At 35.4% G+C, this 25,942-nt stretch overlaps 6 protein-coding genes across 17 annotated transcripts in view; 3 read left to right on the top strand and 3 right to left on the bottom strand.

Annotated features, from left to right (window-relative positions):
* The window catches only part of Rbp (RIMS binding protein), a 17,628-nt gene extending 1,490 nt beyond the window's left edge, over positions 1-16,138 (top strand). For 3 of the 12 annotated variants that reach the window (XM_089171965.1, XM_089171966.1, XM_089171964.1), the window contains exons 2-17: positions 356-478; positions 1,172-1,327; positions 1,769-2,097; positions 2,166-2,343; positions 2,431-2,880; positions 2,982-3,288; positions 3,373-3,950; positions 4,028-4,154; positions 4,812-5,020; positions 5,110-5,514; positions 5,604-6,129; positions 6,328-6,516; positions 6,600-6,808; positions 6,900-7,142; positions 7,225-7,477; positions 8,897-10,105. In XM_089171965.1, coding sequence (XP_089028091.1) covers positions 473-478; positions 1,172-1,327; positions 1,769-2,097; positions 2,166-2,343; positions 2,431-2,880; positions 2,982-3,288; positions 3,373-3,950; positions 4,028-4,154; positions 4,812-5,020; positions 5,110-5,514; positions 5,604-6,129; positions 6,328-6,516; positions 6,600-6,808; positions 6,900-7,142; positions 7,225-7,477; positions 8,897-9,270 — 4,539 coding nt within the window. In that variant the 5' untranslated portion in view covers positions 356-472 and the 3' untranslated portion in view covers positions 9,271-10,105. Of the gene's footprint in view, positions 1-318; positions 479-1,171; positions 1,328-1,768; positions 2,098-2,165; positions 2,344-2,430; positions 2,881-2,981; positions 3,289-3,372; positions 3,951-4,027; positions 4,155-4,811; positions 5,021-5,109; positions 5,515-5,603; positions 6,130-6,327; positions 6,517-6,599; positions 6,809-6,899; positions 7,143-7,224; positions 7,478-8,896; positions 10,108-10,187 lie in introns of those variants that run through there. The other 9 variants (XM_089171970.1, XM_089171971.1, XM_089171969.1 and 6 more) reach the window with 7 other exon arrangements.
* A 688-nt stretch (positions 16,139-16,826) lies between these two features.
* Positions 16,827-18,682, bottom strand: LOC107072068 (uncharacterized). The gene is made up of 5 exons (XM_015331669.2): positions 18,420-18,682; positions 17,985-18,288; positions 17,744-17,905; positions 17,248-17,653; positions 16,827-17,155 (listed from the first exon to the last, which is right to left on the bottom strand). The coding sequence occupies exons 1-5, from the start codon at positions 18,533-18,535 to the stop codon at positions 17,055-17,057; spliced, it is 1,089 nt and encodes a 362-aa protein (XP_015187155.1). The 5' UTR covers positions 18,536-18,682; the 3' UTR covers positions 16,827-17,054.
* Positions 18,683-18,870: 188 nt separating this feature from the next.
* LOC107072045 (uncharacterized) lies at positions 18,871-20,377 on the bottom strand. Its single transcript, XM_089171981.1, has 5 exons — positions 20,141-20,377; positions 19,950-20,063; positions 19,750-19,871; positions 19,152-19,620; positions 18,871-19,060 (listed from the first exon to the last, which is right to left on the bottom strand). Exons 2-5 carry the CDS (start codon positions 20,035-20,037, stop codon positions 18,906-18,908), a joined length of 834 nt encoding a protein of 277 aa, XP_089028107.1. The 5' UTR covers positions 20,038-20,063; positions 20,141-20,377; the 3' UTR covers positions 18,871-18,905.
* A 53-nt stretch (positions 20,378-20,430) lies between these two features.
* Positions 20,431-22,663, top strand: PIG-Q (phosphatidylinositol glycan anchor biosynthesis class Q). The gene is made up of 5 exons (XM_015331665.2): positions 20,431-21,447; positions 21,555-21,835; positions 21,930-22,122; positions 22,220-22,334; positions 22,439-22,663. The coding sequence occupies exons 1-5, from the start codon at positions 20,656-20,658 to the stop codon at positions 22,633-22,635; spliced, it is 1,578 nt and encodes a 525-aa protein (XP_015187151.2). The 5' UTR covers positions 20,431-20,655; the 3' UTR covers positions 22,636-22,663.
* Positions 22,664-22,769: 106 nt separating this feature from the next.
* Positions 22,770-23,547, bottom strand: LOC107072072 (uncharacterized). The gene is made up of 3 exons (XM_015331674.2): positions 23,407-23,547; positions 23,236-23,328; positions 22,770-23,163 (listed from the first exon to the last, which is right to left on the bottom strand). The coding sequence occupies exons 2-3, from the start codon at positions 23,301-23,303 to the stop codon at positions 22,836-22,838; spliced, it is 396 nt and encodes a 131-aa protein (XP_015187160.2). The 5' UTR covers positions 23,304-23,328; positions 23,407-23,547; the 3' UTR covers positions 22,770-22,835.
* Positions 23,548-23,659: 112 nt separating this feature from the next.
* On the top strand, positions 23,660-25,836 carry LOC107072069 (uncharacterized). The gene is made up of 4 exons (XM_089171982.1): positions 23,660-23,907; positions 24,178-24,439; positions 24,525-24,714; positions 24,840-25,836. Exons 1-4 carry the CDS (start codon positions 23,823-23,825, stop codon positions 25,116-25,118), a joined length of 816 nt encoding a protein of 271 aa, XP_089028108.1. The 5' UTR covers positions 23,660-23,822; the 3' UTR covers positions 25,119-25,836.
* The last annotated feature ends 106 nt before the right edge of the window (positions 25,837-25,942 follow it).

Here is a 25,942-nt window from a genome sequence, read left to right on the forward strand (position 1 = left end):
ATAATCAGTAATCAATAAGAATCGTATGACGCACCGAGTAAGAATAAAATCGATAATTCGAAAAGTGATTTAAACGCCATTGATGTGGACGAAACGAACGAACGAACGAACGAACGAACGAACAAACGCGTGTATTTTTCATCCATTTCAATATCTTCCTTTAAAAAATGTACTTATTTGTGTTCTCATCTAATATCTCCATTTGAACAATAAGACGTTGTTCTTTTTCGTCCTACGAAATATTCATTGTATTAGAATGAAAGTGCATATTAAAATCGCGATACGAACGATTGACACAATATATATTTATTTGGATAGGGTTTGTGCAAAGGTTGATGAACAAAACAATTATTAGGTTATCCGGCAACAGGGAGGAAGGGATACTACGTCGACAATAATTAAATGTAGATAAGCCTTAACGCGTAAGGTGCATTCAAAGAAAAATCATCGGATGGAAGAATAACGAGTAGAGATGCATGTAAGTATTGGTAGTCTCGTTTTATCTCTGCGTTTAGTAGGCCGATGCGAGAAACCAAACGAAATCAATCATCTTTTCTCGATGCTTGTTTAAGCTTGAAATACTTATTCTTTTCTTTCTTGTCTTGCTGCTGCTACTGCTGCTGCTGCTGCTACTGCTACTGCTACTGCTTCATACATAGTTGCAACAAAATATTGAAGGAATATATTAGATGCAAAAGGGATAATTAATCGCAATCAATCGCAACTCCCTGTAATAACCTGTTGCCAACGATCGAAGGCAATTTTTCTCGGAATTGTTGGAAACAATTTAGTGCAATAGCAGCAGCAATTGCGTGCGCGACTTGATCGACAGTTCCGATGACTACACGTGGACTAATAATAATAGTAATAATAATAATAGTAATAATAATAATAATCAAGGTTAAGAAGTGCTTAGATATAAAAAGAAAATGGACGATAAGATTTGTTCTCGTTAGAATAGGCTTGAAGAATAAAAAGATTTGCTCGATAAAAACGTGTGAAAGTCATTTTAGTTTGGCATTTTTGAAAGCGCATGTGATAAATAAAGTATTCGCTAGCGACTATATAGTCGCTATAGGCGCTGTTGCAAGCCGGCAATTAATTAAGATAGCTAGAGATACATGCTAGATCGATAGGGACTAGCCGTGATAACGACGGACAAGGGTCTCAGACTTCAGGGATGTTGCAGTGCTGTGGTGTTGGAGGTGGCGCTTCCACGGCACCTCAGGCTCCGCAGCTGCAGGCTACCGGATCTGCTAGCGGATCTGCTGTCGGGGCTACCACCTCCACGATCATGCAGGATCCAATTCTCGAGTCCATCCTCGAGGTAATTCTCTTTCTTATTCTTTTTTTTTTTTCGGTTAAAAGTTAAGATTTGATGCCGACACATTGTGCACGGCCCCAGGCATCCCGAGTACAAAAAGCCTCCTCTCCTCCACCTTTTTTCATTATTAACATCCCACGAACGAACGAACGAACGATTTCCGTTTTGCATCACATTCCGCTTCGGGTTATTAAAAACGGTTACGAGTCCAACTTTGTACTCGACGGAAATCGAGCCAAAGCTTCTTTTTTTTTTTGTCTCTTTTTTTCAACTCCCCTCCAGCCCTCCCATCCTCTTATTCTAGCGATTTTAGGACGATGTTGCATCAACTCTCAAAATGCTTGCTAACGTCGATGCGCGATTACTACTTATCTTTTCTCTAAATTCTTATTGATTATTATCGCATATAGTTAAAGTTAAAAATCGTTGTAATGTCTACTTCAGCAAATGCGAGATACTGAAGCTCGGAGAACGGATTTGGAACGACAACACGCGGAAGCACAGAATCAGCTACGCGAAAAGTTGGGAGGTCGATATCAAGGCCCAGAATCGATCGAAGCCCTGCAGTCGAAAATTCGAGAGTTGGAGAAAAAAACTGAATTGCAGATAGTTAAACACGAAGAATTGTCGATAGAATTGACGAGCTTGAGAAGGGCTCGAAGTCGTGGTCCAGGAGTCGGTCACGTTACATCTGCAATTCCTTCGTCCACTTGGCCTCCGGCAGGTTCTGAAATTGACAGAATTATTGCCAAGATCGAGCAGGACAGTAGCAGGTAAGCAACAGGATAGTTGTAGTTTGCAGTTTGCGTTTAAGTGCTCCATATAAATAAGAACAAATTAGTGCTGGCAGAATGTTGCACGACTTGGATCATGCTCGAGGAACTATAACTACGCAGCAACCTTCGGCCACGCAAAGTATTCTTCGATCCAGTTCGGAGAACCTTCCTAATTTGGGCCAACACCAGCATCCTCCTCATCCGCATGCTCTTAATCTGGGGATGTCCACGCAAATGGGCCATGTATGTAGAATCATTGCGTTCGATAATAATTTTCATCAATTGCTATTTTGATATGTAAGACCGTTCTATTTATGATGTATAATGTAGTACGCAGGATCGCCCATGCCATTGACGCCGATGATGCCTGGTTGTCCACCGTTGACGCCAAACGGGCCTCCGTATCACTATAGCGAACCAATACCGCCAGCACCGTCTCTTTCGACGAGTCAATCGCAACCTGCTTTTCAACAAAAGCTCCAACAATACCAACAGCAGCAGCAGCAGCAGCAACAACAAGCGGATATGTCGAGTTCTCATTCTCAAGGAACTTTGCCCAACCAACAAAAGCAACAAACGCACACACACTTTACAAGTAATCAGTATCAAGAGAGTTATCCGCATACGCAAACTTATCAGCAACCGCTTCAGCAGCAACAGCATCCAAGCTCGACTTCGTACCTGACATCGTCGAATCAAAGTGTGATACCTCATTATACGCAACCAACTCAGACTGCGCAAAGTTATCAATTAAACGGCAGTCAGCATGCTTCTCAACAGGTAACATATTAATCGTTGACAAAATCAAATGTGAAAGTGAAATTTGTAAAAAAAAAAAAAAAACCAAATTTTCACGCAATTTTTCACACGCTTGTCGACAGTCTACGACTTATCCTAATATATCGATGGCGACGCATCCCAATGGGACTTACAGTTCAGGAGCGACTTCTTTCAATCCTCAACTGTCTCACCTCAACTATTCGGTTCCGCCTTCGAATATCACGCAAACAACTTTGTCTACGATGACCCCGTATTCAACGGCATCCTTCCATTCGTCGTTAGGGCCACTTACGAGCGTTCCTCAAACCGTTCTTCCTTATTCGAGCGCTCCAAGCAGCTATGCTACAAGCGGCACGACTTATTCAACCGTCGGGACCAATGCTTACAACATCCCGGGCGTTAGCTCGGGTTGGTAATCCTTTTTAATCATCAAATTCTTCCTATTTCCTATTGAAATGATCATTTTTTTTTTTTTTATACGATTGATTTTAGTTACTACATCGGGAAACTTGTTACAAGCGATAGGAGATCCCTTACAAGCGATGCAACAACTTTCTGCCCAATCGCAAGCCAATCAATTGCAACAACAAGCGATTATTCAACAAATACAACAAAGTTTGCGAGCTAGTTCACCAACAGCGACTGGCACAACGGGTCATCATTTTCTTGGCCCAAGACAAATGCCAAAAATCCCTACTAGTATACTTACTAATCCTTTAGATAGATTGACCAATGAAAATATAGTACCTGAGGGTCAAGTCGACATGTTGGATATACCTGGCAAAGGCAGATGTTACGTTTATACAGCTCGATTCACGTACGAGCCCTTTCAGCATTCGCCCAATGAGAATCCAGAAGCGGAGTTACCCGTACAAGGTGGAGATTATCTTCTTGTTTGGGGCCAACCGGACGACGATGGTTTCCTCGACGCTGAAACTCTCGATGGAAGACGCGGTCTTGTACCCGCTAATTTTGTACAAAAGATTATTGGCGACGATTTGTTGGCTTTTCATCAAGCTGTCCTCGGTCTCAGGGACGTCGATGATTCCGCCTCAACGAATATTCCACAAGTGAGCAACGTCGACGTGCGTTCATCATCGACAGATCGTTGTTCAACCAATCATTCTCATTTTCATTTTCATTTTAGTGTTACCTGCAGGACATCGATCTAGAATTAGCAGCTTTAGAGGAAGGAAATCGAAATCGGCAAGCCGAACTATCAGTTTATGCTGAATTAGACAATATTGCGGACGAAGAGGAACAAGAACCACCAGGTTTGTAAACGTCATAGCATAATGTATATATATATATATTATACATATTATTTTTCATCGAATAACTTGTGTACAAAGAATATTTTGCTTGTATCAAATTATTATGAGGTAGAGCTGTAACATTGCGCATTTCGATGTAAAGTAGATTTTCTTTGAGTGTAACACGATTGACACACACTACTTTCGATACTTTCATTGTACATTTTACAGCGGTAGATCATTCGAGCACAATTCAACACACTTGGATGATTTCTTTAAGGTTCAGTTTTTTCTTTGGTTTTTAGATCACATCATTTGATAAATCGATACATGTAAGCTTCATAAATGTCTATATTTCTGAGTTGGACGTACATATAGAAAATTCTTGTTAATATCTTGTTAATATCTTGTTAATATCTTGTTAATATCTGTATTGTGTCTATGCATCTGTGCATATCTCTGTGCACAAAGTATAATACTTTGCTTTCACAAGAATACTCGAGATATAACAATTGAGACACATGGCACGCGCGAAATGATTTGTTATGTTGGTGCTGTCGTATCTGAATATTGCACACAGACGTTAAGTATTTGCTGGATTTAGGCTCGTTTAGAGAGATAGATAGTTGAAAGGTTTCTAGCTACAGCTAGGCTCGTCTTGTCTTTTTCCTCCTGAAGAAGTCTACCTGTTTTCGGACCTAGTTCCGGCGCCGCAGCACCTTACTCTCGAACGACAACTGAACAAGAGCGTCTTGATTGGGTGGACCGCTCCTGAAAATCCTCATCAACTAGAATCCTATCACGTGTACGTGGATGGTGTACTGAAGGTTACCGTTAAAGCGTCTGAAAGAACGAGGGCATTGGTCGAAGGAGTTGATTCTACTAGGGTTCGTAAAACTTACCAAATATTACAAAAAATTCAATAAAAAACCTTTGCAATGCCATTATTAATTATTATGTTATGTTGTTGTTTTAGCCTCACAGAATAAGCGTGCGATCGGTGACACATTCGAGAAGAACATCGAGGGATGCAGCTTGTACAATGGTAATCGGCAAGGATATTGCTTTGGGTCCAACTGCCGTTAAAGCATCGAACGTGACAGCAACCAGTGCCGTGATATCATGGTTGCCGAGCAATAGCAACCATCAACACGTAGTTTGCGTGAATAACGTCGAAGTTAGAACCGTAAAGCCAGGAGTTTATAGACACACGATCACTGGTTTGGCACCCTCAACGATCTACAGGGTGACGGTAAAAGCGAAAAATTTAAGAGCAACGCACTTTGAGGATCAAAATGCTCAAGCGGTAAACAATTGGGCCTGTCATGTCCACTTTAAGACATTGCCCAAAGGGTTGCCAGATCCTCCGGTCGATATCCAGGTTAATAGCGGACTTTGATTGGTTATATTGTTTAATCGATTGGTATGTTAATTGATATGTATGTTGATATCAGTATGATGCAATCACAGGTGGAGGCTGGACCGCAGGACGGCACTTTGCTAGTGACCTGGCAGCCTGTTGCCCTAAACGGTTCGGCCGTCACCGGTTACGCGGTGTATGCCGATGGAAAAAAAGTTACCGACGTTGACAGTCCTACCGGCGATCACGCTTTAGTCGACATACACAAACTTATGGGCCTCAATCCAAAACACATAACAGTTCGTACGAAGAGCAGGGAAAGTCAATCGGGTGACAGTTGTGCCACAGCGATACCTTGCAGCGTTCTTCGAGGTGGTACGAGTACTACTCATTTGCAGCACGGAACGCAACACATGCTTGATCATAGTCAACAGCAACAATCTTCGAGCGTCTTGCAACAGGATGATCCGAACCGTCATCGTATGACTACTGCTCAGCGATATCCCACGGCACCTGTTCCATCGCACATGAGAAGACAAGGTACCAAAGTCGATGCGCATGGTCAAGTAATCATTGAAACAGATGAAAATCTCTCCGACAAGGAAATATTTCCAGGACAGAGCATCTCTCAAATGGGTGAGGAATTTTGTCTTCCTTACGGTGATATATTCGTCCCTAACTCTCTCTCTCTCTCTCTCTCTCTCTCTCTCTCTCTCTCTTTCTCTTTCTCTTTTTCTCTCCCACTCTTACCTTTTCGTCTGTTTTAATATTTCCTTTTTATATTGCGCGCAATTCAAGGTTTTTTTCTTGGCTAATTATCCTTAGCTATTTCAGAAATCACCAAGGATTCTGCCAGCGAAGCCAACTATAGCGAAGAGGATGATCCATCTCGAAGAGGTCGTGGAATGTCGCCTCATCATCATCGTTACGGTCCTCAAGGCCCTCAAGGACCACCTGGAACATATAGATCGGTTAGAATGGGAGGACCTGCTAGACCTCAGGATGCCTATTACGATCAAACGGGTATCTTTGATAATATTTTTATTAGCAGAAATTCTATAGTATGATTAATACGTATTGAAAACAATGATGGTTTGATCTTTCAGGTAATCAAAGGATGAGAGGACCACCAATGTATGGCGCTAGAGTAAATCAAGGTCAGGGTGGCAACGTTCATCCAGCAAGCGGGGTTCAACAAATGAATAAAAGAGTACGCCGATTTATCGCATTGTTCAATTACGATCCAACAACTATGTCGCCAAATCCTAACGCTCTCGAAGAGGAATTACAATTCTCCGAAGGAGACACTATCAAGGTTTTCAATACTACATACATACTACATAGATGTTCATACATTTTTCTTTGTCGATCGTATTGATAATACTAGCTGTCTTCTGTCTTCGTAGGTGTATGGTGAAAAGGATGCCGATGGTTTTTATTGGGGCGAATGTCGCGGCAGAAGAGGATACGTGCCGCATAATATGGTCGAAGAATTGAAAGATCAAAATCAGGGTGGTCAGGGACAACCTAATAGACGAGGTCCCGCGTCTAATGAACGATGGGGAGACATTTATGCGAGTATGCCAATGAAAAAAATGATAGCGATGTACGATTATAATCCACAGGAACTTTCGCCAAATCCAGATGCGGTAATGAAATCAAATCAATGCGATAATTAATGAAAATGTTATTCGATGTGTTAACGAAATGGTTTCGTTGAAACTTTTGTAGCAAGTCGAGTTACCGTTCCATGCCGGTAATGAAATTTGCGTATACGGTGAAATGGACTCTGATGGATTTTACATGGGCGAACTGAACGGAGTTCGCGGTCTAGTGCCAAGTAATTTTCTCATGGAAGCTTCTAACCAGGGTCAACCGACTCAAGGAGGTAGAAGGCCACCAGGACAGAGTCAAGGACCTGGTGCAAGGGGACCACCTCCTCCACCGAGAGAACCTCCACCAACTGGCCACCGTCGTAGTAAAGGTAACATTTATTCTAACTTTATATCTACTACTTTTGATTACGTTCATTTTACTCTTTGTAACGCAATATGCCGCGACACGAAAGTCTCGCGACTGATGATGATTCCTTTCGCCCGATTCTACAACCTTATCTCCGATGTGCTATCTAGAACACCTCCACATATAAACGAAATCTACTTAACTTATCGAATGATTCTTTTCTTTTTCTATTATTTATTTGCTCGGGATGTAAAAGCATTTCTTTTCCTATGAATCGGAATAAAAAACAGGGCAAGCAGCGCAAGACACGAAACTAGATGTGCAAGACGACGAGCAGAAGGGTCACACTAATCTCGTCGAGCGTTATTATTATTATTATTTTTATTATTATTATTATTATTATTATTATAAAGATCTAGATATTAATCCGTGAGAAATTGCAATAGCATCGTTCTTTTGGGAAATCTGTGATTTTTGTTATACCGTTTAATCGCACTATTGCACTTATATCGCTAAGAAATTAGATTGTGAGAGGAGAAATTGACTCAATCTTCCACTTGTAAATTGGATCATTGAGTTTCTATATCAATTAATTGTCTTGAAAACATAGGCTGTCTCATACACACGGCAATATATATGCGCAATAAAACACTAAGCTGCTTTCAGTGTTCTCTCTACTTAAGCATACTGTACACACACACATATATATAAATATATATTTATTCATTTATATATTTATATATATATATATATTGTTTTTTTTTCTTCCTGCTCTACGAGAGTTTTTTAGCTCCGTACTTCTCTCTACATATCTGTCCTATTCTCTCTATATCTATTATACGGACGTATTATGTATACACTTTATTTACTTGTAAACGGATTCTATACAACACGATCATGTACTATATAAAATAATGCGTTTTATACTCTATATACCGACATGGTCTGTCTCTTTGTGTGCCTGAACTGGTCGATGGTCGTCGTGTCACATGATTGTCGTTCGTGTCGTGTTGTCATGCTGGCCATTTAATAATTATCTTCGTCTTTACTTAAAACACTTATGTATATATATATATATACATACATACATACATACATACATATATTTATATATGTATGTATATATATATATAAATTTTAATCGCACGTCGTTCATGTCACAAACTTCGTTTCACTGATTATTATTCCATTGATTTGATTTATTGCTAAATGTTGTTAATCCTATCATTATAATCTAATTGCTATAGCTATCTTTTCATTTTCATATTGAAATCAAACGTTAATTTAAATTCATAGATTGGAAACGCGATTATTATTTTCTAACTTAACTTTTCTTAACTTAACTTAACAAGAGAAAAAGAAAAATAGCAAGAAAGACCAATAGAAAAAAGTAAATGAGCCATAAATGACAACACGGTTCTGTTCTCTTCTCTGTTGCTAGATGCCTGCATTGTGCCTGTGTCTGTCCCTGTCTGTCACTTAGACTCTAGACAACAACAACAACAACAACAACAACCACTAATGAACAACCAACAACATCAACTACAACAAAACAATCCACCGCATCTAGCGTACCAACAAGCGAATCACCATAGTTATACGACTGTAACTACGTCTAATCAGCATGGGCCCAGTCACTTGCCTTCAGGCGGTGGTGTCATGGGTGCCCATCAGCAAGGGCCCCTTCCACCCCACCTTCAACAACAGGTGAGTGCCCTCCTCTTCCGAAACTTTCCGTCTTTCTCTCTCTCTCTCTCTCTCTCTCTCTCTCTATCTATCTCTCTCTGCTTCATGCCATTTCTCCTCGACGAATAAAACATGCAGGGTGGTCAGCTTTTGGTCAACCACCTTGTATAATTTTTGATACAATAATCGGATTTACTGATTTCGCAAAGTCATTTTTAAGCACGACTATAGGGAGTTCTTCCTTGCAAAAAAAAATATGAACAAATTTTTCTAAATCTAAATGTGTAATTGTATGTGATAATAAGATTGGCTCATTGCATGAACTTGAAGAAAGAGTCTCTTTTAATTTGGCATGAATTAACAAGGAACTCTCGATAGTTGTGCATCTATCGATGTCGACAAGTCCATCTATTGTTTTCAAATAATATCTCACGATCGGATTTGTTTTTTTTTTCTTTTGTTTTAACTAACATCACGATTCGTCGTTTGCGCATAATCATTCGAACAATTACGTTAAATTTCTAAAGGATAATCTCCAGTCATACTAAAGTTGAAGATGAAAGAAAAAGTATCTTTTTCTTTGGTTCTTTTGTTCATGACGGCTTGTGTGCGTCGCTATTATTACGCTTAATTGAATGTGCACTAATAGCATGATGATACATAATAAACATACGCTTACACGTATTCAACAGAATACATCACTATCGTCGGCAGCTAAAAAATCCGACGAACTGGCGAATTCGTTTTCACATTCACATTCACATTCACATTCACATTCACATTCACATTCACATAGCACTTGTCCTCCTTCTTCCTTGAATCTCCGTTTCTTTTAGGTTTAATTTCCCATATTTAACTAGGAATAAAAGAAGAACTTGTAGTATCAAGGAATTTGTAGGTATTGTTGGTATTTAAAAGAGAGGAAGAAAGAAATGAACATCGATATAATAATCATCGATGGATAATTGCAATCGGTCGATACTGCGAATGAATATTTGTAATAATAAATTTGATGGATGGTGTCACCTCGTACGTTTCATTTTCAGGGGAAGGGAGGGGAGGCGTGGGCAATCGGGCCGGTGGTAGTAACATGCCAGGTGGCATGCAGGCTCCGGGCCAACACATGCAACAACAACAGCAACTCGACTATCAAAATCAGCAACAGCAGCAGAATCAACCGTATCAACAACAAGCAAACCAACAGAACCAGAATTATCAGCAACAAAATCAGGGATATCCGCAACAAGGACAAGGTTTTGGTCAGCAAGGTGGACAACAGTATCAACAACAACCGCAACAACAACCACAACAACAGCAACAACCGCAGCATCAGCAACAGCAACAGCCACAAGTGCAACAACAAAATCAAGGGTATGGTCAACAAAATCAAGGATCGTCGATGCAGAGTTCGCAGCCCAGTAGCAAACCAATGAGAGGAATACCTACTGTCCTTCCGACTCCTCAAAGCAAAACCCCGGCGAATGCGACGCAAGGACAACAACAACAGCAACAACCGCAACAGCAGCAAAGTACGGGCCCAAATCTGATGCAAAAGTTTACGGAAATGGCGGGTGCTAGTGCAGGCGGAGATATTCTTTCCAAGGGGAAAGAACTTATCTTTATGAAGTTTGGTTTGGGCAAGTGAGCTATTGCCTTTGCCATACCGCCGCCGCCACCGCCGCCGCCGCCGTCGCCGATATTTCAAATACATCTTTTCTTTTTCTTCCTCTCCGCTTACGATATTTTGGCGCGGATCCCGACGACATATCGATTACGAGTTCCGCGACCAGAGCGTTCGAATGCAACGTTATTATGACCGTTATTATGACGTTAGAGCGCAAGATAAAAGAAATATATCAAAGGAATATATCTATGTGTGTATACATCTATACATGCATACATACATTCATACATAGATACATACATACATAAATACCTACCTACATACATACATGCATATATATATATATATATATAAGAAAGAAAGGCAAGGATGCCACGTCGCTGCTGCTGCTGTTGGTGCTGGTGCTGGTGCTGGTGCTGGTGCCATTATCGCTACGCAATCGCTGCTAGAATCGCTGGAAGCATATAAACGTAGCCAGGTAATCGATCGTAAAACCTTTCAGGAAGAATAATCTAGCTCGTCTATCATTTCACGTTGTACGGAAGGAAAGAATATGAAAGTGAGAGAAAGGGAGGGGCGAAAAGGCGGCTTTGTTGCCGATGTTAACTTCGATAGAATTTTTTTAAGATCATCCTGATATATAAAAAAAAAAAAAAAAAAAAAAAAAGAACAAATAAATAATAACGGTAAGAAAGTAAAAGATTTCTCGCAACGTTGACGACGTGTAAACCACGCGAGAATATCCTTAAGAAGAAAATAATAAAAAAGAGAAAAAAAAAACCAGAGAAATACTAAACAATGTTATTCCGAATATATTTACGTTTCGCAAAAAGATGTAAGAAAAGAAATTTGCAAAGCGGAAGAAGTATATTTAGTAAGGTTCCTCCAAAAAGTCTTAATATATCCTCTTCTAATTCTTCTACGCGAAAGCTGGAACTTGTTCGCAGGTGCTAATACAATCGATGAGAGTATTATCTTGATGTTCCAATGTACGTGAGCAATGCAGATTCAATCTAGAGAAAAAAAAAAAAAAAAAAGTATATTTCCTTCAATATTGTAATATATTCGCGAACGAATATACATAAATGTTGGCCGATTATAAAAAAAATGTTATCGCGTCCAGACCAAAGTACATCACCAACGCGTGTTGCATGTTTTTCATACCTGTTACCGTACCTTCCAAACGGTGTGGACGATTCATCACCATCTCCTTTCGAAGATATTTTTCGTTAAATAATTACGTTGGCTTTTCCTTGTAATAATTAATATATAATGCAGAATCCTCGTTGAGAATCGAACGTGTCTTTCATTTGAAACGCAATTAATCGTCGTTCTCGTGTTACGATGGAATTAAGAAAAGGAAAAGAAAGAAAAGAAAAAAGAAAAAAAGAACAAAAAAATGCATTAACAGAATCAGATTATTCGCAGAATATATAGTTGATTAAATGTTAGTAAAAATAAATACTTGGACGAGCGCACACAAGATTCATGTATGTGCGAACGTAATGGAACAACTTAAAAACTTTGATCATGTAGGTAATGCGTAGAGTATGATCAATTTTATCTACATAGGATGGACAATGAAATGTGGGGGTGTGCCTTTAAATATCTCACCCTGAAAACAAAAGATGAGACCATATCCTTATAAATTATTATAATATATTACAGCTAGTTATTTCGTTGAGGTTGCGAACTGATGCGCGTTAACGCGTTATTTGACTTTCCAAGTGGATTTAATTAGCCAAAGCGAATAAAGGATGACAAGTTCGTTTCCTTCAACAATTTTCTTCATCGTCCCTTCCATCGTCCCTTCCATCGTCCTACCCATAGCAAATCTCTAGCTTCTTTGGCTATTTTTCGATCCATATTCTGTGAAGATTTGGTTTGACACCCGCGCGTGTCCATTCCCCGTCATCATTGTAATGTACGTAGAAGACTCGTCCCATCTGCTTTATGATCGTTTAAAGGAAGAACGTATTCGCAGGCAGAGAGATAAAGAAGAAACGGTAAATGTACAGAAAGCATTTAAAGTACGAGAGCAAGCAAATAATAATAATCAGGTCACGACGCAATCGAAATCAACCTGATTTCCTCATTATTTATACCTGCATTGAGAATGACGTTATCATCAAATGATATATATATATATATATATATATACGATTGATAAAAGAAATGAACAAGAAAAAGATCGTAGGATATGCATACAATACATAAAATATACATATTATACAGATCGTGGCATTTAAGACGATATATACTCCGATATCTTAGTCGATTAAACAGATGATACGAACTAATGTTTCGAACAAAAGGAATGGAAAATAACGAAGGAGCTGTCTTTTTCCAAACGTCACATTTATTCCGATTATATTTCATTTGATAATACTTTGATTTACGATCGTTCCTATCATGAACAAATATGATAATATTATATTTGCATATTCGCGGAAAAGTATTGAAGACGTTCTTCGACAACATCGATACAACTTCGAAACCGTCCAATCGAAAATCCAAATATGTGTTCTGCGAAGGAATTTGAAAAATCGCTAAATTTGCTCTTTCTTTTTGCTTTTTCTTTTTTCTTTTCTTTATGTCCGGGTATAATTGATTGATCAACTTGTCGGATCGACGCAAGAACACAAGTAGTATACGATATAATCAATGTAATAAATTTCTTGGAAGAAATGAATATTTGCAAAATGACGAATAGATAGGACGTTTAGAAAAAGTCTCCTTTTAAATGTTCAACATTTTTAGAAACGGACCAAATGATTTTGTTCGATAACGAAAAGATATTCGAGTATAAGGTTTTAAATACCGCACCTCTTATATACATACGTATACATATTGTATTTAACTATTGCAAAGTGTTGTTACGTCGCTACTTGCATTGTATTTTATACAAAATGTCCTTGTTCATACTTCATCATTTTCTCTCATTCGATTATCGTCAGTCGATGAAGACTAGATTATTCATGTTTGTTATGTCATGCGTTTACACAATTGCAAACTATATATACATATATATATATATATACTTGTACATTTCCACGTTAATTCGAGCTGAAAGAAAATGAAAGAAATAAGAATTGTTATTGGTTAGAAAGGATAAACGCGCGTTATCCAGTATTCATTGAAAGAAAGGAAAGCGATGATATTTGTCTCTTATTATACGCGTCTTCTTCTCGTTTCCTTCATTTGCTTGCAATTCTTTTCTTTTTCATTTGTCAAAAAAAGGGCAAGAAGATCGGTGCGCAACATATCGAAACGAAGCAAAACGTGAGAGCACAAATTTACAAAAAGCGTTAGTCGTAGGCCAGTTACGTAGAAGACCAGTTTACATTCACGAACAAACATAGACTTTCTTCTTTCCTTGATGTCGGATCGATGATGCTATCATCATGCATATATAGATCCTTCGCGTTTGTAATAAGGATAAAAGCCTACCTGAATCAATAATCATTCGTCGACCGCGAGCATTAACGAAATCTCAATGAATTAACGGCTAACAATAAGATATAAGATCGGTTTATGTATCACGGATCATAATTCTATTATTCATCTTTCGTTGATCTCTCGTATACGTAGAAAACTATGTATGATCGTAGACAAATTAACCCAGAATTTATCAGACATAATAGTGAGAGTATATACTTATATAAGTTATCATCTTGATTCAGGAAATGTTAAAAAAAAGACTGATACGGAAATTTCAAAGCCGTTGGTACTTAACGAATCGTGATTATAATATTGCGCCAGAACATTTCCACATAAAATTGTACCGCGTTTGTACATTTCATTTGGAATATCGGCAGTAAGACGTCGCGATTAGAAACCTTTAGATCATCATCGGAGTAGACAAGAAATTCATGCTCGAGAAAATTCGAGGAGCAATCATCTTTCAGTAGAATTTCACGACGACAACCAAAAAAGACAAACAATGAATTTATTATCGATCGACAGCGCATATTCCTTTTATTCTCTGTATCCAATTTGTAGCACATTGACCGCGCGCGCGCGTCTGTCTTCTTTCTTTTTATAAATCTTCACTTTTTTTCTTACTTATTTTCATTAGTATTATTAGAGACGACATTATATATATATATAGATCAAATAATTATTGTTATCGATTGGATACAGAAAAAATGATGCATATATCACGGTACAAAAATCAACCGATCGAACGATATTGTATTCTCTATTCAATATTGTTAGATGTTAGAAGTTAGTTTAATTAAGAAGCGGCGACGTATTTAGGATTAAAATGGTCATTACTCGTTATACGTACGATAGCGCGCGAGAAGGATCTACTACGTCTCTTTGTCTTCGCGATCAGACCAAATTTCACCAAATTTCACCAAATTTCCTAGCGATAATGATAGTAAGCAGACAACAGAGAAACTATAAATTATGGCGCGAATACAATATTTCGATCTATCATGAATTTTATTGTTAACGTTATTGCACATATATATGTATATGCATACATATTTGATCGCATAAGTTCGTTCAGATTTTCATTGATCAGCTTGTAAATCTTATAATGCGTTAAAGTTAAGTCAATCGGAACGAACTTACAAACACGCTTTACGACAAAGCGCGCGGACTGAACGTAAAAAATGTGTGTAAAACAATGTGCTACCGTAGGGCGTTCTCCTAGTTGATCGTTATCTCGAAAAAAGAAATTCACGCGTGTTGCATAGATCTCGAGATGGGGCTCATTGCGTGCACCTTTTTGCTCCAAATTTCAACATGTTGTGTAGATCCTATTCAAGATTTCCTCCTGTCTCCTCCTATCCGTCATCATTTTCTTTCCACTTTCTCTCTCTCTCTCTCTCTCCTCTCTCTCCTCTCTCTTCGATCGATATCCTATTGCAAAGTTTCGAATGGTACGCTATTTTAACCCTCTATATAATATCATTTTATTTAATAACAAAATATATTTAGCAAGAAACATTAGTCTTCTGATAATGTTTAATAATAAGATTGAATTTCGTTGTAGTGTATGACTTTGATTATAGAGGGTTAATCGAAAAGCTCGAATCTTGTTCTCTTTGAAAAAGAATAATAATGAAATGAAAATTGTGAAAAAAAAGGTCAGCAAATGTAGACAAATAAGATACTTTCTTTTCCCTGTTCCTTTTTTTCTTCTTCTTCTCCTTCTTCTTTCTTGTCCTCCAAAGAAAAATCAATATATATCTGGTCTTTTTCCTCTCTTTCCAATATTGCCGTTTAGATGAAAAAACTCGATATCCCTTATTGTATATTTATGCGTTGCTAACGTACGTGTAATGGTCCTCGCTTAAAGTACTTGTATAACACAAGAGTGACGTTGAATCGTTGCGATTAAATAAAAAAACGTGGAACGTTTGTGCTGACGCGAGAACATTTCAATGAAGGAAAGAAGAAGACACATATATAATAAAATATAATATATATATATATATATATATATATATATATATATATATATATATATATACTACGTGCGTGATTTCAAAGTTACGAGAGATAGAAAAATCGATCGAATCGAGATTCGAGGGGGGAGAGGGAGGGAAGACCGCGCTGCATTGGCATTTTTTGACAACTAACCGATTGATTGTCCTCCTTCTTTCTCGTCGGAATAAAATCAAAGATGTTATTGTTGTTATTGTTGTTGTAAGAGCGGGTATAGTGCAAACCGATAATATATAATACGAATATAACGAATATCGCGTGAAGATTAAGCGCATGCCAAGTATCGTCGGTCAGAGCTACGTTTCGCTTTCTTCTTTCTATGAATCAGTGCATAATCATTAATTCTTTGGTCTTCTTCTTCTTCTTCTTCTTCTTCTTCTTCTCCTTATTTTTTTTCTCTCTTGTTAGTCCACGTGAAATAACGAAAAAGGAAAAAAACTGACATAAGCGAAAAAATTCAACAAAAACACACATAATGTTATTATAAACAATTAATTAATAAAAGACAAATCTTGTTTGTTGTTACTTGTGCTATTCCTCCAGAACTTTCTTTGCTCTTATATCTTCTTTCTTCTCTTTTATTAGATATTTACGATAGGAGTCAGACGTAGATGATATTTTATTATTATATTTCTTCTTCTTTTTTTTTTTTGTTTCTGCACTGAAATACATATTAATGAAAACGAACGACGGATGGTCGTTCACTACACACGATCGATGGACATGCCTTATTTAATACGTTGTTTATATCGATATATTAAGAATAGAGAAGAAATCGCAAGAAAAGTAATTTATTATCCCGATCGATTTGTAAGTATTATTTCACGATTTATGTATCTTCTTCCCAAACGGTTTCCGTAAGGATAGCGATGTTATCCAATCCACGCATTGGTGCATACTCCAAAGTCCACATCATATTGGTAAATACAACTGTGCGATTAGAGACAAGAGAAAGGAGATTAGATTTAAGAGTGACATTCGTAGTTACTCGTAATGAAAAAACTTGGATCTGAAATACTCACGCATCTCTCCTTGATGCAAATCGGCAACGAGTTCGGGGCAAGAACTATTGCATGGATTTATCGGAGTTAATCGCAATTGAGTTGCACCGCGAAGCTGCGCCAGAGCTATCAAACCAGAATCTAGCTCGACTTTTTTATAGCTAGGACTGTTGTAGTCCGATGACATGAGGACCCAATTGAAGTGTGCCGGCGAGACCGTGCTCGAAAGAAAATAAGGTCTTTGATAATATTTTCTCAATACTTTGACGGCATTGATGTCACAATTTTGCCAATGCACGAACCACTTGGCAACTTCTGGCGAGTGTACTCGACGCAAAAAAGCTGCTAAATCGGACGAACCCATTCTTAAGTTGGACGTGAGAGCACATGGGACCGTTTCCATCAACCTTTCGTTCTCCAAGTAAAGCTAATCGAATCATTCCACAATTCATTATCTAATGAAAATGATTTGATGATCAAAGCAATCTGTCGATTGCTTTTATTGTCGTCTACTTACATGAGTTATATTATCGAACCAAAAGTAATCCGTATTCATGACTGCCCATGTGTCCATCGCATCGGTGATGATAGCTGGAGCATCCCGACTGAGATAATTGTCAACGAGGCTAAGATACCTTACGTCCGATAAACGATCGATCGTTTCGAGAGCTTCGCAGGTCTTTGAACGCATAGATATATCACAATAATTGACTTGAAACAATAATCATAGTCATAGTATCTCACGGTATTCTACCTACCACGCAATCTTCTTCAGTGATCGTATAATCATTATAGAAGGGATTATTGATCATGCAATTTTCGTAATAAAGAGGTTGCCAATTCCAGATTGGTAATACTTTGATTAATAATAAACGGCTAAGAGCAGTAAAGTGAGTCCCAACGAAATCAAGTTGGGCTGCAAGACAGGCCAAAGTACCAAGTACAACGAGTATCAAAGTACCACGAAAAACAAGTTGCAACCATGACCGGCGCATTGCCGCTACCAAAGGTTGACAAATAATATCCATTTCTTCCTCGGTAAAACCAGCTTGCTGACAATATCTGTAAACATAGATACAGGAAAATGAAAGATATAAACTTGGTTTCAGATTTTCACTATAAAGTTTATTAAAATATATCAACGTTCTGATTCACTAGATTCAAATCACTAATGTATAAGTAAGAACAATTACTTGTAAAATGAATTTAACTCGTCATCGATCAATCTTAGCTTTTCCGAGTGGCTCATTTCGTGTTGTTCTTTCGCATATGCCTTACGCGGTTGTTTCACACACTTGCTACTCGACATTTTCTCCTTTTTTTCGCGATATCTTTCGTACTTAGGCAATAATAGAGATACGAGAACGTAGCTCCAGAAGAAAAAACGTCAACGAACTATAGAGCAGTTCGACGATGCCGTTCGACGATGATATTAGAAGCGCACGCGCTCGAGGTTTCTCCTTCCCTTGCTCATCCCTTTCAATGAATATCGATCCTCAAACGAACGCGGGATATGGTCTTCTTCTTCTTCGTTTTAAAAAATGTTTCATCAACTTTTTTATCAACATTATTTTCAATGATGATGTCGTCCATTCAAAATCATAATTGTAAATTAACTATTCCATTTAAATGAGATAAGAATAATGATACATTATAGTATAATAGAGAAAATAAAAGTATTAAGGCAAAACGACATAATACAATTCTTTTTGTAATCTGTATTCGCGTATTCGTTTAGAATGGCGCAATGCCATCATCAACTTTAATGCCAGCCTATCTAATTTAGTTTTTACGTATCTCTCGTAATCTTCCGCCGTGAAAAAGTATTTACATCCTGAAATTAAAATATCATTTTAATGTAGTCTATGTAAAAATCTATTGAAAAATATTACGTGTGCATTAATTTATGATGAAAAACTACTCACCACTGTTTTTGCAGATAATATTTTGATTTTGATAGTATAAATACAAATCATGTTCCCCCTTTTTTCTAGCGGCTGCCTTTCCAGCAGACAACAAGGAATATTTAGCTTTTAATACTTGATTGATAGAATTAATTAAGCTATTAATTACTTGCAAGGATTGCCTTCCAATCATATACTTTGGTAGATTATTGAACTCTTCCTCTTTAAGTAAAGATATTTTTGGATATTCTGGTTCGTTAAAAAGTGCCTTTTTACAATCCTTAATAGCAGAACTTTCAATATTACCAAAATCCACAGTTTTCTCTGTATTATTGTCAACGGTAATCGGCGTATGAGAAGACTCATTGGAAACGGATTGCACTGACTCTTCCTTATTATTATTTGTATATGCGATTAGTATTTCATGAGGAATATTATTATACATATCTAATATTTTTTCATTCAAATGTTGATATAAAGATAAAATCTCCTATATAATTACATATGAATAAATAACATTATCTGTCTGTCTAATATATCTACATAACTTGAAGTACACATACATATATATATATATATATATATATATATATATATATATATATATATTCTCATTTACCTGAAGAGAGCTATTCTTTTCTTTCAATCTATCTAAATATCTTCTTAAAATGCAGATTTTATTGGAAATATCAAGAGCAAAGTTTTTAATAAACATGATGACCTCATTTAAATTTTGGCTACCTAAGTAGAATACAATTGACAAAATTAATTCTACACAATTAGACTTACTTAATAAATAATACAATAAATAAATGTTACTTTTCAATAATGCTGTTTCCACTTGAAGGTGGTCTAGTAACGTGCAAAACTTTTCAAGCAAGTCTTCTACACTTAATACAGATTCCATTTGATTCAGAATTTAAATACTTTCCTCTGAAAATAACGAATATAATATAAAATATTTGAATTTCCCAGAGCTAGAAGTACAAAAATAGGTAAGAAAGGCTCACATCACTATATAAATTGTTTTACGATAAACTCTCACATCTCACATAGATGGCAGCTCAAATGATTTATTTTGTCCACAAATTTTTATCAACAATTTCATTAACATTAAAAAAATATATAAAAAAGAGATTATTTGTATTTATTATCTGTATTTATATTAACCAAATTGGATTAATAGTTTCGATGTAATGTCACTTTGTAAACAGTTCTTTACCATACAGACTTTTTTTTGTATATACGACGCTGGCGCCGCCACTTGGCAAATTATTATATTTACAAGTAATAACGCGCTTAAATGACGCGCGGTACGTGTGACAACTGACAATAGATAACGAAATGATGCAAGTTTCGTAAAATTGCATTAATGTTTTTTTCGTATCGCTTTTAATTTTTCCGAAATATTTCTTACTGCAAAGTTACTCACAAATGAAATGAAACAATGTGTACTCGAGTAATAATATTATATAAATATCGTATTGTCTTGTACATAATACAATTGTAATACTTCAAATATACAATGAAGTTATTAATTTTTATTCCGCAAACTTTTAACAGCGAAAAATCTGGCTATGTGTTTGGTAAAGTTATATATGACAGGCATAGGGATATCAAGAAATATTATATTATTGCTATTTGCGAAAAAGATGTCATTGAAATAAACAAATCTATTAACCTCATTGGTTATTACCACAATACAAATGATATTATCGAAAATGTAGATAAAAAGTGTATAGATTGGATAAATATTTATCTCGTTGCAGTTAACTCATCGTCTAATAGCAATTACTATTACTGCATAGAAAATATAATTAGTAATAATAAAAAAATTAGTCTATCATCTAATTCTATGGTGATAATAATTTATGATTTGTTAGCTTTGCAAGAGACTGAACTATTTGCTTGTAGAACAACTTCAAACGATCACTTTTATGAACTGATGAGAATATTACAAACGGAGGAAGTTAAACATAGTATCAAAGTAAAATCTAAATTAGATTCCATTAAAGAAACTGTCATTCATTATTATACACTTTTCTGTTTGATTCCGATTATTTTTTTCCTAAACATGACTAACAAATTACTACCAGTATTAAAATATTCATCATTGGGAATACATTTAAATGGATGGTTGGAAAACGTTAAATGGATTTTCATAAATATAATGCAAAAGAAAAGAATTTCCTTGAAAACGGGAAATTATATCGTAGCAACAATTATAGATATTTTATTGGGCGTAATAGTCTTAAAACTGTTGTTATGTTACTTTAAGGACGTATCACCATCTCAAGAATTGTTAAAGAATGCAGAGGCAAGTGTTATTATGACGTGTATTATTATATTAGGCACATGTATACTCGCTTGCTTGATATTTTGTTTTTCTTTTTTATAAATTATATCTATGTATTAAACTTACAGAAAGTAGTGGAATCGTTGAAAAATTTGATTCAATGGCTAATGGGTGCTCCAGCTGGCTTAAAATTAAATTATGCATTTAATAATATGCTTGGAAAATTTTTCCTCTATCATATACACCTATGGTGGACATTTCTAATATTTATGACACCTGTAATGGATTTTGCATTTGAAGTATTATTATTGTTTGGAAGGCTCGGTGTTACTTTTCAAATATCGATAGCATCCGATCTTTTAGCGCTTATTAGTTTCCATACGTATTGCATTTATGTTTATGCAGCAAGGTATGAAAGTACATAGAAAAACAAACATGTTCCATCGATGTTCCAAGTAATATCTGAATTATATATTAATAATTATTACGATGAACATTTGCAGGCTCTTTAATATTCAATTAAATGCGCTCACATCTCTATTTAGACTGTTTTTGGGCAAAAAGAAAAATCCCTTACGAGAAAGAGTGGATTCTTGTCAATATAAACCAGATCAACTATTCGTTGGGACTTTATTATTCACTATTCTTCTATTTCTTATACCAACAACATGGGTGTATTACACGGTTTTTACTACGGTAAATTACGTTAAAATACATTTTAATTAGCATTATTACTTCATTAGCAATTACTAATATATATCTTCATATAGTTATTCATATTTATATAATTCAGCTTAGACTTTTGCTGACTGGTTTTAGCGGACTTTTAGCTAAATTAAGACTTTATATACAAATTATGCCTGTCTATGCATATATTCAATGGTTATTCAATTCTTACTGTACACGTAGTAAGTATAATTCACTTTTATATTTATTTTTATATTATATAATAATACGCACTTGAGTGAAAATTATTCTTCAAATATATGTGAATAAATATCTACAATTATAGGTAGCATTTATATGAAATTACATTCGCAACAGTCAGAGAGCGATATGACGATAACTTTATGGATGACAATGGTCACATCTTCGTGGGGTCAAACATGGACAAACTGTGTTATAGATACTATAGCTTATCAACCATCTATTAAATGGAGCGAAATATTAAACAGTATAATATGGGGACAATTAATTTACCCATTGTAGCAGATTACCCAAAAAAAAAAAAAAACAACCAAAATTAATATAACATTTGGAGACTACTTTATATGTTTGTTAATTGAAAGATTTTTGTTACTTACTATTTATTTTAATTAACTTTAAAAAAGAAAAGGAAGATATTACATAATTAACTACTATTTATTATTAAATTGATAGTATTTACAATTTGGTCATTAGCTTGGAATTTAGCTGTCAGGTGTATTGGGCGTGATAATTCCTGGTACAGTCTCTGATAATGGTTTTTCCAAAAGTAAGTCTAAATCATTCTCTTCTCGTAAAATAAAAAAATAAATGAAAAAAATAGATAGACTAATTACTATAACATTACTTTCTTGCGGATGTCTATCCATCATAGGAGAACGCGTTTCAGCAGCAAGCCAAGTTGCTGCTTTCGACGTTGAATACTTGATAGGTTCATCTAAATTCTCATCATCTACAGTTTTATTTTTCGACGATGCTTTTCTATTGCTTTGAAGCAATTTATTTTGCAAATTATTGCAAAGACTTGGTTGTCTGAAATGCAGATATTTTGACATTATGCACAAAAATTTCATAACCTATAGATTACAAATAAAGACATATTACCTTGCTAAAAAATTCCTTTTGCATTGATTCTGGAGGCTTACTTTCACTAATTGCGTCAACATTTTCATGGTAACCTAATATTTCTTTGATCGACTATTAATTAATATTCATTATTTTAATATAATTTGAAAAGGCTGATGTAAATTTTGTAAATATATAAATTGTACGTACATGCACTTAACGTTCGTTCTTCTGTTTTTTTTTTTGTTTTTTTAAACTTAATACACTTCACAAATTATTTATAAAATATACATACGCAGTTAAACGGCCAGGAATAATTATGAAAAATACTGTTGTTGATATTTTTTCCTAATTGGATTGTAGAGGTAAACAAAATGAATAAGGCGCATGCACCAAACAGAAATATCTTGAATAAAGCGCATGCACTAACACGAGATGTCGTGAATTCGGATAGTCGTTGGCACATGCTCCGGTAACATATCTCAATTTTACCTGGTTCATATTAATACATTTTATTGTAAATACTCTTGAATTTTGACTTACGACTAATTGCCAATTCGTATTAACTGTTTTCTAGCCCTTGCTGAACTTATTCATATGTAATATCATTTTGTTATCAACGCATTATGGGTTTTGAGAATACATCCAATTTTGGGGTTAGAAAATCCAAATCACGAAAGCGTACGAAAATTCGAAATGAAATATTAGAAGGTAAAACGGTATTCTTGATGAATTTCTAAATGTGACATTGTGTATTTGTATTTATTTAATGTAATAATGCGATAGATTTGAAACAAAAATCAGTCTTTTGTGCCTTCGAATAAGATTATTATAAAAAAAAAAAAAAAAAAAAATGATTAGAAGTGATAAGTGATTTTGTTGATACGTACTATTATTAATTGAAAAAGAGAAAGTGACAGTCAAAATAAATAAGATTTTTGTGTATAGACATGGATAATTAATATATTTGTTCATGAACAGATAAGAAATCTCAAGCAAATTCTGACAGCAATATAATAGCCAAGAGTAGCGACGATGAAACAGGAGAATCTAATGAAGCTATTCTAGAGAGAGCACAACAAAGGCCACGTAAATGCAAAATTTCTAAAAATGGTCTTAATTACAAAGCGACCAAGAGAACGTTAGAAGAACTTGGAGGTACCGACATATTGCAGAAGAATTCAAGTGATATTGAATTATCGAGCGAAGACAAAATAACGTCTAAACGTCAGAAACGTGGAAGGTAAAAGAAATGATATTTCAATGAATCACTAGAGCAAGATTTAGCTATAGAGCAACCGTCGTTACTGTCATTTCATCATTTTTAGTATTGCGCTTGTTGAGAGTAATCAAAGTATGGAAGATTTAAATACTACTGTTTCGGAAGAGAGTGCAAAGAATACAAAAACACCTTCGAAACGAAAAATAAAGAAAGAAAAGGCTGAACAAAGAGAAGCAGAAAAGCGACAAGCTACTAAAGCAGAAGCTACTCAAAAAGCGCTCACTTATGTTAAGAAGGTAGAAAGGCTGTCGAAAGGCTGTCGAAAGGCTGTCGAAAAGCTGTTGAAAAGCTGTCGAAATGATGCATGCGGACCGAACGGTCAAGTATTGAATCTTATTTGCTAATTATTTGTCATTTTTAGTGGAAATATTCAAGAAGCGAATGGAAATTTGAAAAAATAAGGCAGATATGGTTAATGGATAATTTACTCGACGATACTCTTATCCCCGATGAAGTATTTCCAACGGTGTTAGAATACTTTGAAGGCTGCAAAGGTATGGCCAGAGAACAACTTTTGAAGAAAGGTATGGATGTCGTACGAATTGCGGAAGAAAATATAAAAAAGAAAACTGAGACTATAGAATCTGTATCATATAAGAGGGCTAGATTACTTTTGCAAGCATTACCAACTGAAACATAATTAATATCAGCGAGTATTCATTTATAAGAATTTTCATTATTTATCAATAATTGAAGATTTTCATAAGAGCACAATAATTACTTACATTTCGATATAATTGAATAATAATTTTGCTAAATATATTATTCAAAATGACTAATGAATTATGTAAAATATAGGTTTAATTAAAACTAGGGAGATCAAACATTAGTATTTTAAATTTTAATTTATATTAGTTATTATTGATCATTGTTTATATATTCAAATTCATATCTCTCTCTCTTTCTCTCTCTCTAAATGTTCCTGTTATATCTATATCCTTGAACGTATACAAAAATATCAAATTGTACGTTATATCATATTAATAAATTTTAAATATATTCCATTGTTTACATAATAGCATAGATGAATTTAAGTATTAGTAAGTTATACGATTGTATAACAAAACAAAGTGCTATAAAGTCAATTTATATATTATACATAAGAGAAAGATTTATTTCATTATTATTCAATATCTTTTCTCATTTAGTTTACATAGAATTTTTGCAAAGTACAATATACGATATAATTGTTAATACAACTTCAAAGTTGTTTCAAGATACATATATTACACATTCCTCGTCGTCTATTATTTATACAAATACAAGAAACAATGTTTTGTTCTTTAAGAAAATATCATTCAATCAGCTGATTTTCTATTGAAACTAAATATGATCAATAAAAAGACGTAGAAAAATCATTTGAAAAATGTTATGATTATATTAAATAATGAAAATTTATCCTTCCCTTCCTTTCAGTATTACATTCTACAATGTGTTTAAAATAAAGAAAAAAAAATGAATTCT

The sequence above is a fragment of the Polistes dominula genome, unplaced genomic scaffold (assembly GCF_049000335.1).
Source record: "Polistes dominula isolate Pdom_NZ unplaced genomic scaffold, Pdom_raw_medaka contig_73, whole genome shotgun sequence".
In the NCBI taxonomy this organism is placed as follows: Eukaryota; Metazoa; Arthropoda; class Insecta; order Hymenoptera; family Vespidae; genus Polistes; species Polistes dominula.

What these genes read in the sequence shown, in the direction of transcription:
- LOC107072072 (XM_015331674.2), bottom strand. Translation starts at nt 23,303, where the DNA reads ATGAAAATGTTGACGCAATTAGTGAAAGTAAGCCTCCAGAATCAATGC. An exon ending in AAAAGGAATTTTTTAGCAAG is followed by an intron (nt 23,164 to 23,235) that starts GTAATATGTCTT and finishes TCTGCATTTCAG; the next exon opens with ACAACCAAGTCTTTGCAATA.
- LOC107072069 (XM_089171982.1), top strand. Translation starts at nt 23,823, where the DNA reads ATGGGTTTTGAGAATACATCCAATTTTGGGGTTAGAAAATCCAAATCA. An exon ending in TCGAAATGAAATATTAGAAG is followed by an intron (nt 23,908 to 24,177) that starts GTAAAACGGTAT and finishes GTTCATGAACAG; the next exon opens with ATAAGAAATCTCAAGCAAAT. An exon ending in CGCTCACTTATGTTAAGAAG is followed by an intron (nt 24,715 to 24,839) that starts GTAGAAAGGCTG and finishes TGTCATTTTTAG; the next exon opens with TGGAAATATTCAAGAAGCGA.
- LOC107072045 (XM_089171981.1), bottom strand. Translation starts at nt 20,037, where the DNA reads ATGGAATCTGTATTAAGTGTAGAAGACTTGCTTGAAAAGTTTTGCACG. An exon ending in AAAAGAATAGCTCTCTTCAG is followed by an intron (nt 19,621 to 19,749) that starts GTAAATGAGAAT and finishes GTAATTATATAG; the next exon opens with GAGATTTTATCTTTATATCA. An exon ending in TATTATCTGCAAAAACAGTG is followed by an intron (nt 19,061 to 19,151) that starts GTGAGTAGTTTT and finishes TTTTAATTTCAG; the next exon opens with GATGTAAATACTTTTTCACG.
- LOC107072068 (XM_015331669.2), bottom strand. Translation starts at nt 18,535, where the DNA reads ATGTCGAGTAGCAAGTGTGTGAAACAACCGCGTAAGGCATATGCGAAA. An exon ending in GAGTTAAATTCATTTTACAA is followed by an intron (nt 18,289 to 18,419) that starts GTAATTGTTCTT and finishes CTATGTTTACAG; the next exon opens with ATATTGTCAGCAAGCTGGTT. An exon ending in GGTTCGATAATATAACTCAT is followed by an intron (nt 17,654 to 17,743) that starts GTAAGTAGACGA and finishes TGATTCGATTAG; the next exon opens with CTTTACTTGGAGAACGAAAG.
- PIG-Q (XM_015331665.2), top strand. Translation starts at nt 20,656, where the DNA reads ATGAAGTTATTAATTTTTATTCCGCAAACTTTTAACAGCGAAAAATCT. An exon ending in AATTGTTAAAGAATGCAGAG is followed by an intron (nt 21,448 to 21,554) that starts GCAAGTGTTATT and finishes TTAAACTTACAG; the next exon opens with AAAGTAGTGGAATCGTTGAA. An exon ending in CAATTCTTACTGTACACGTA is followed by an intron (nt 22,335 to 22,438) that starts GTAAGTATAATT and finishes CTACAATTATAG; the next exon opens with GTAGCATTTATATGAAATTA.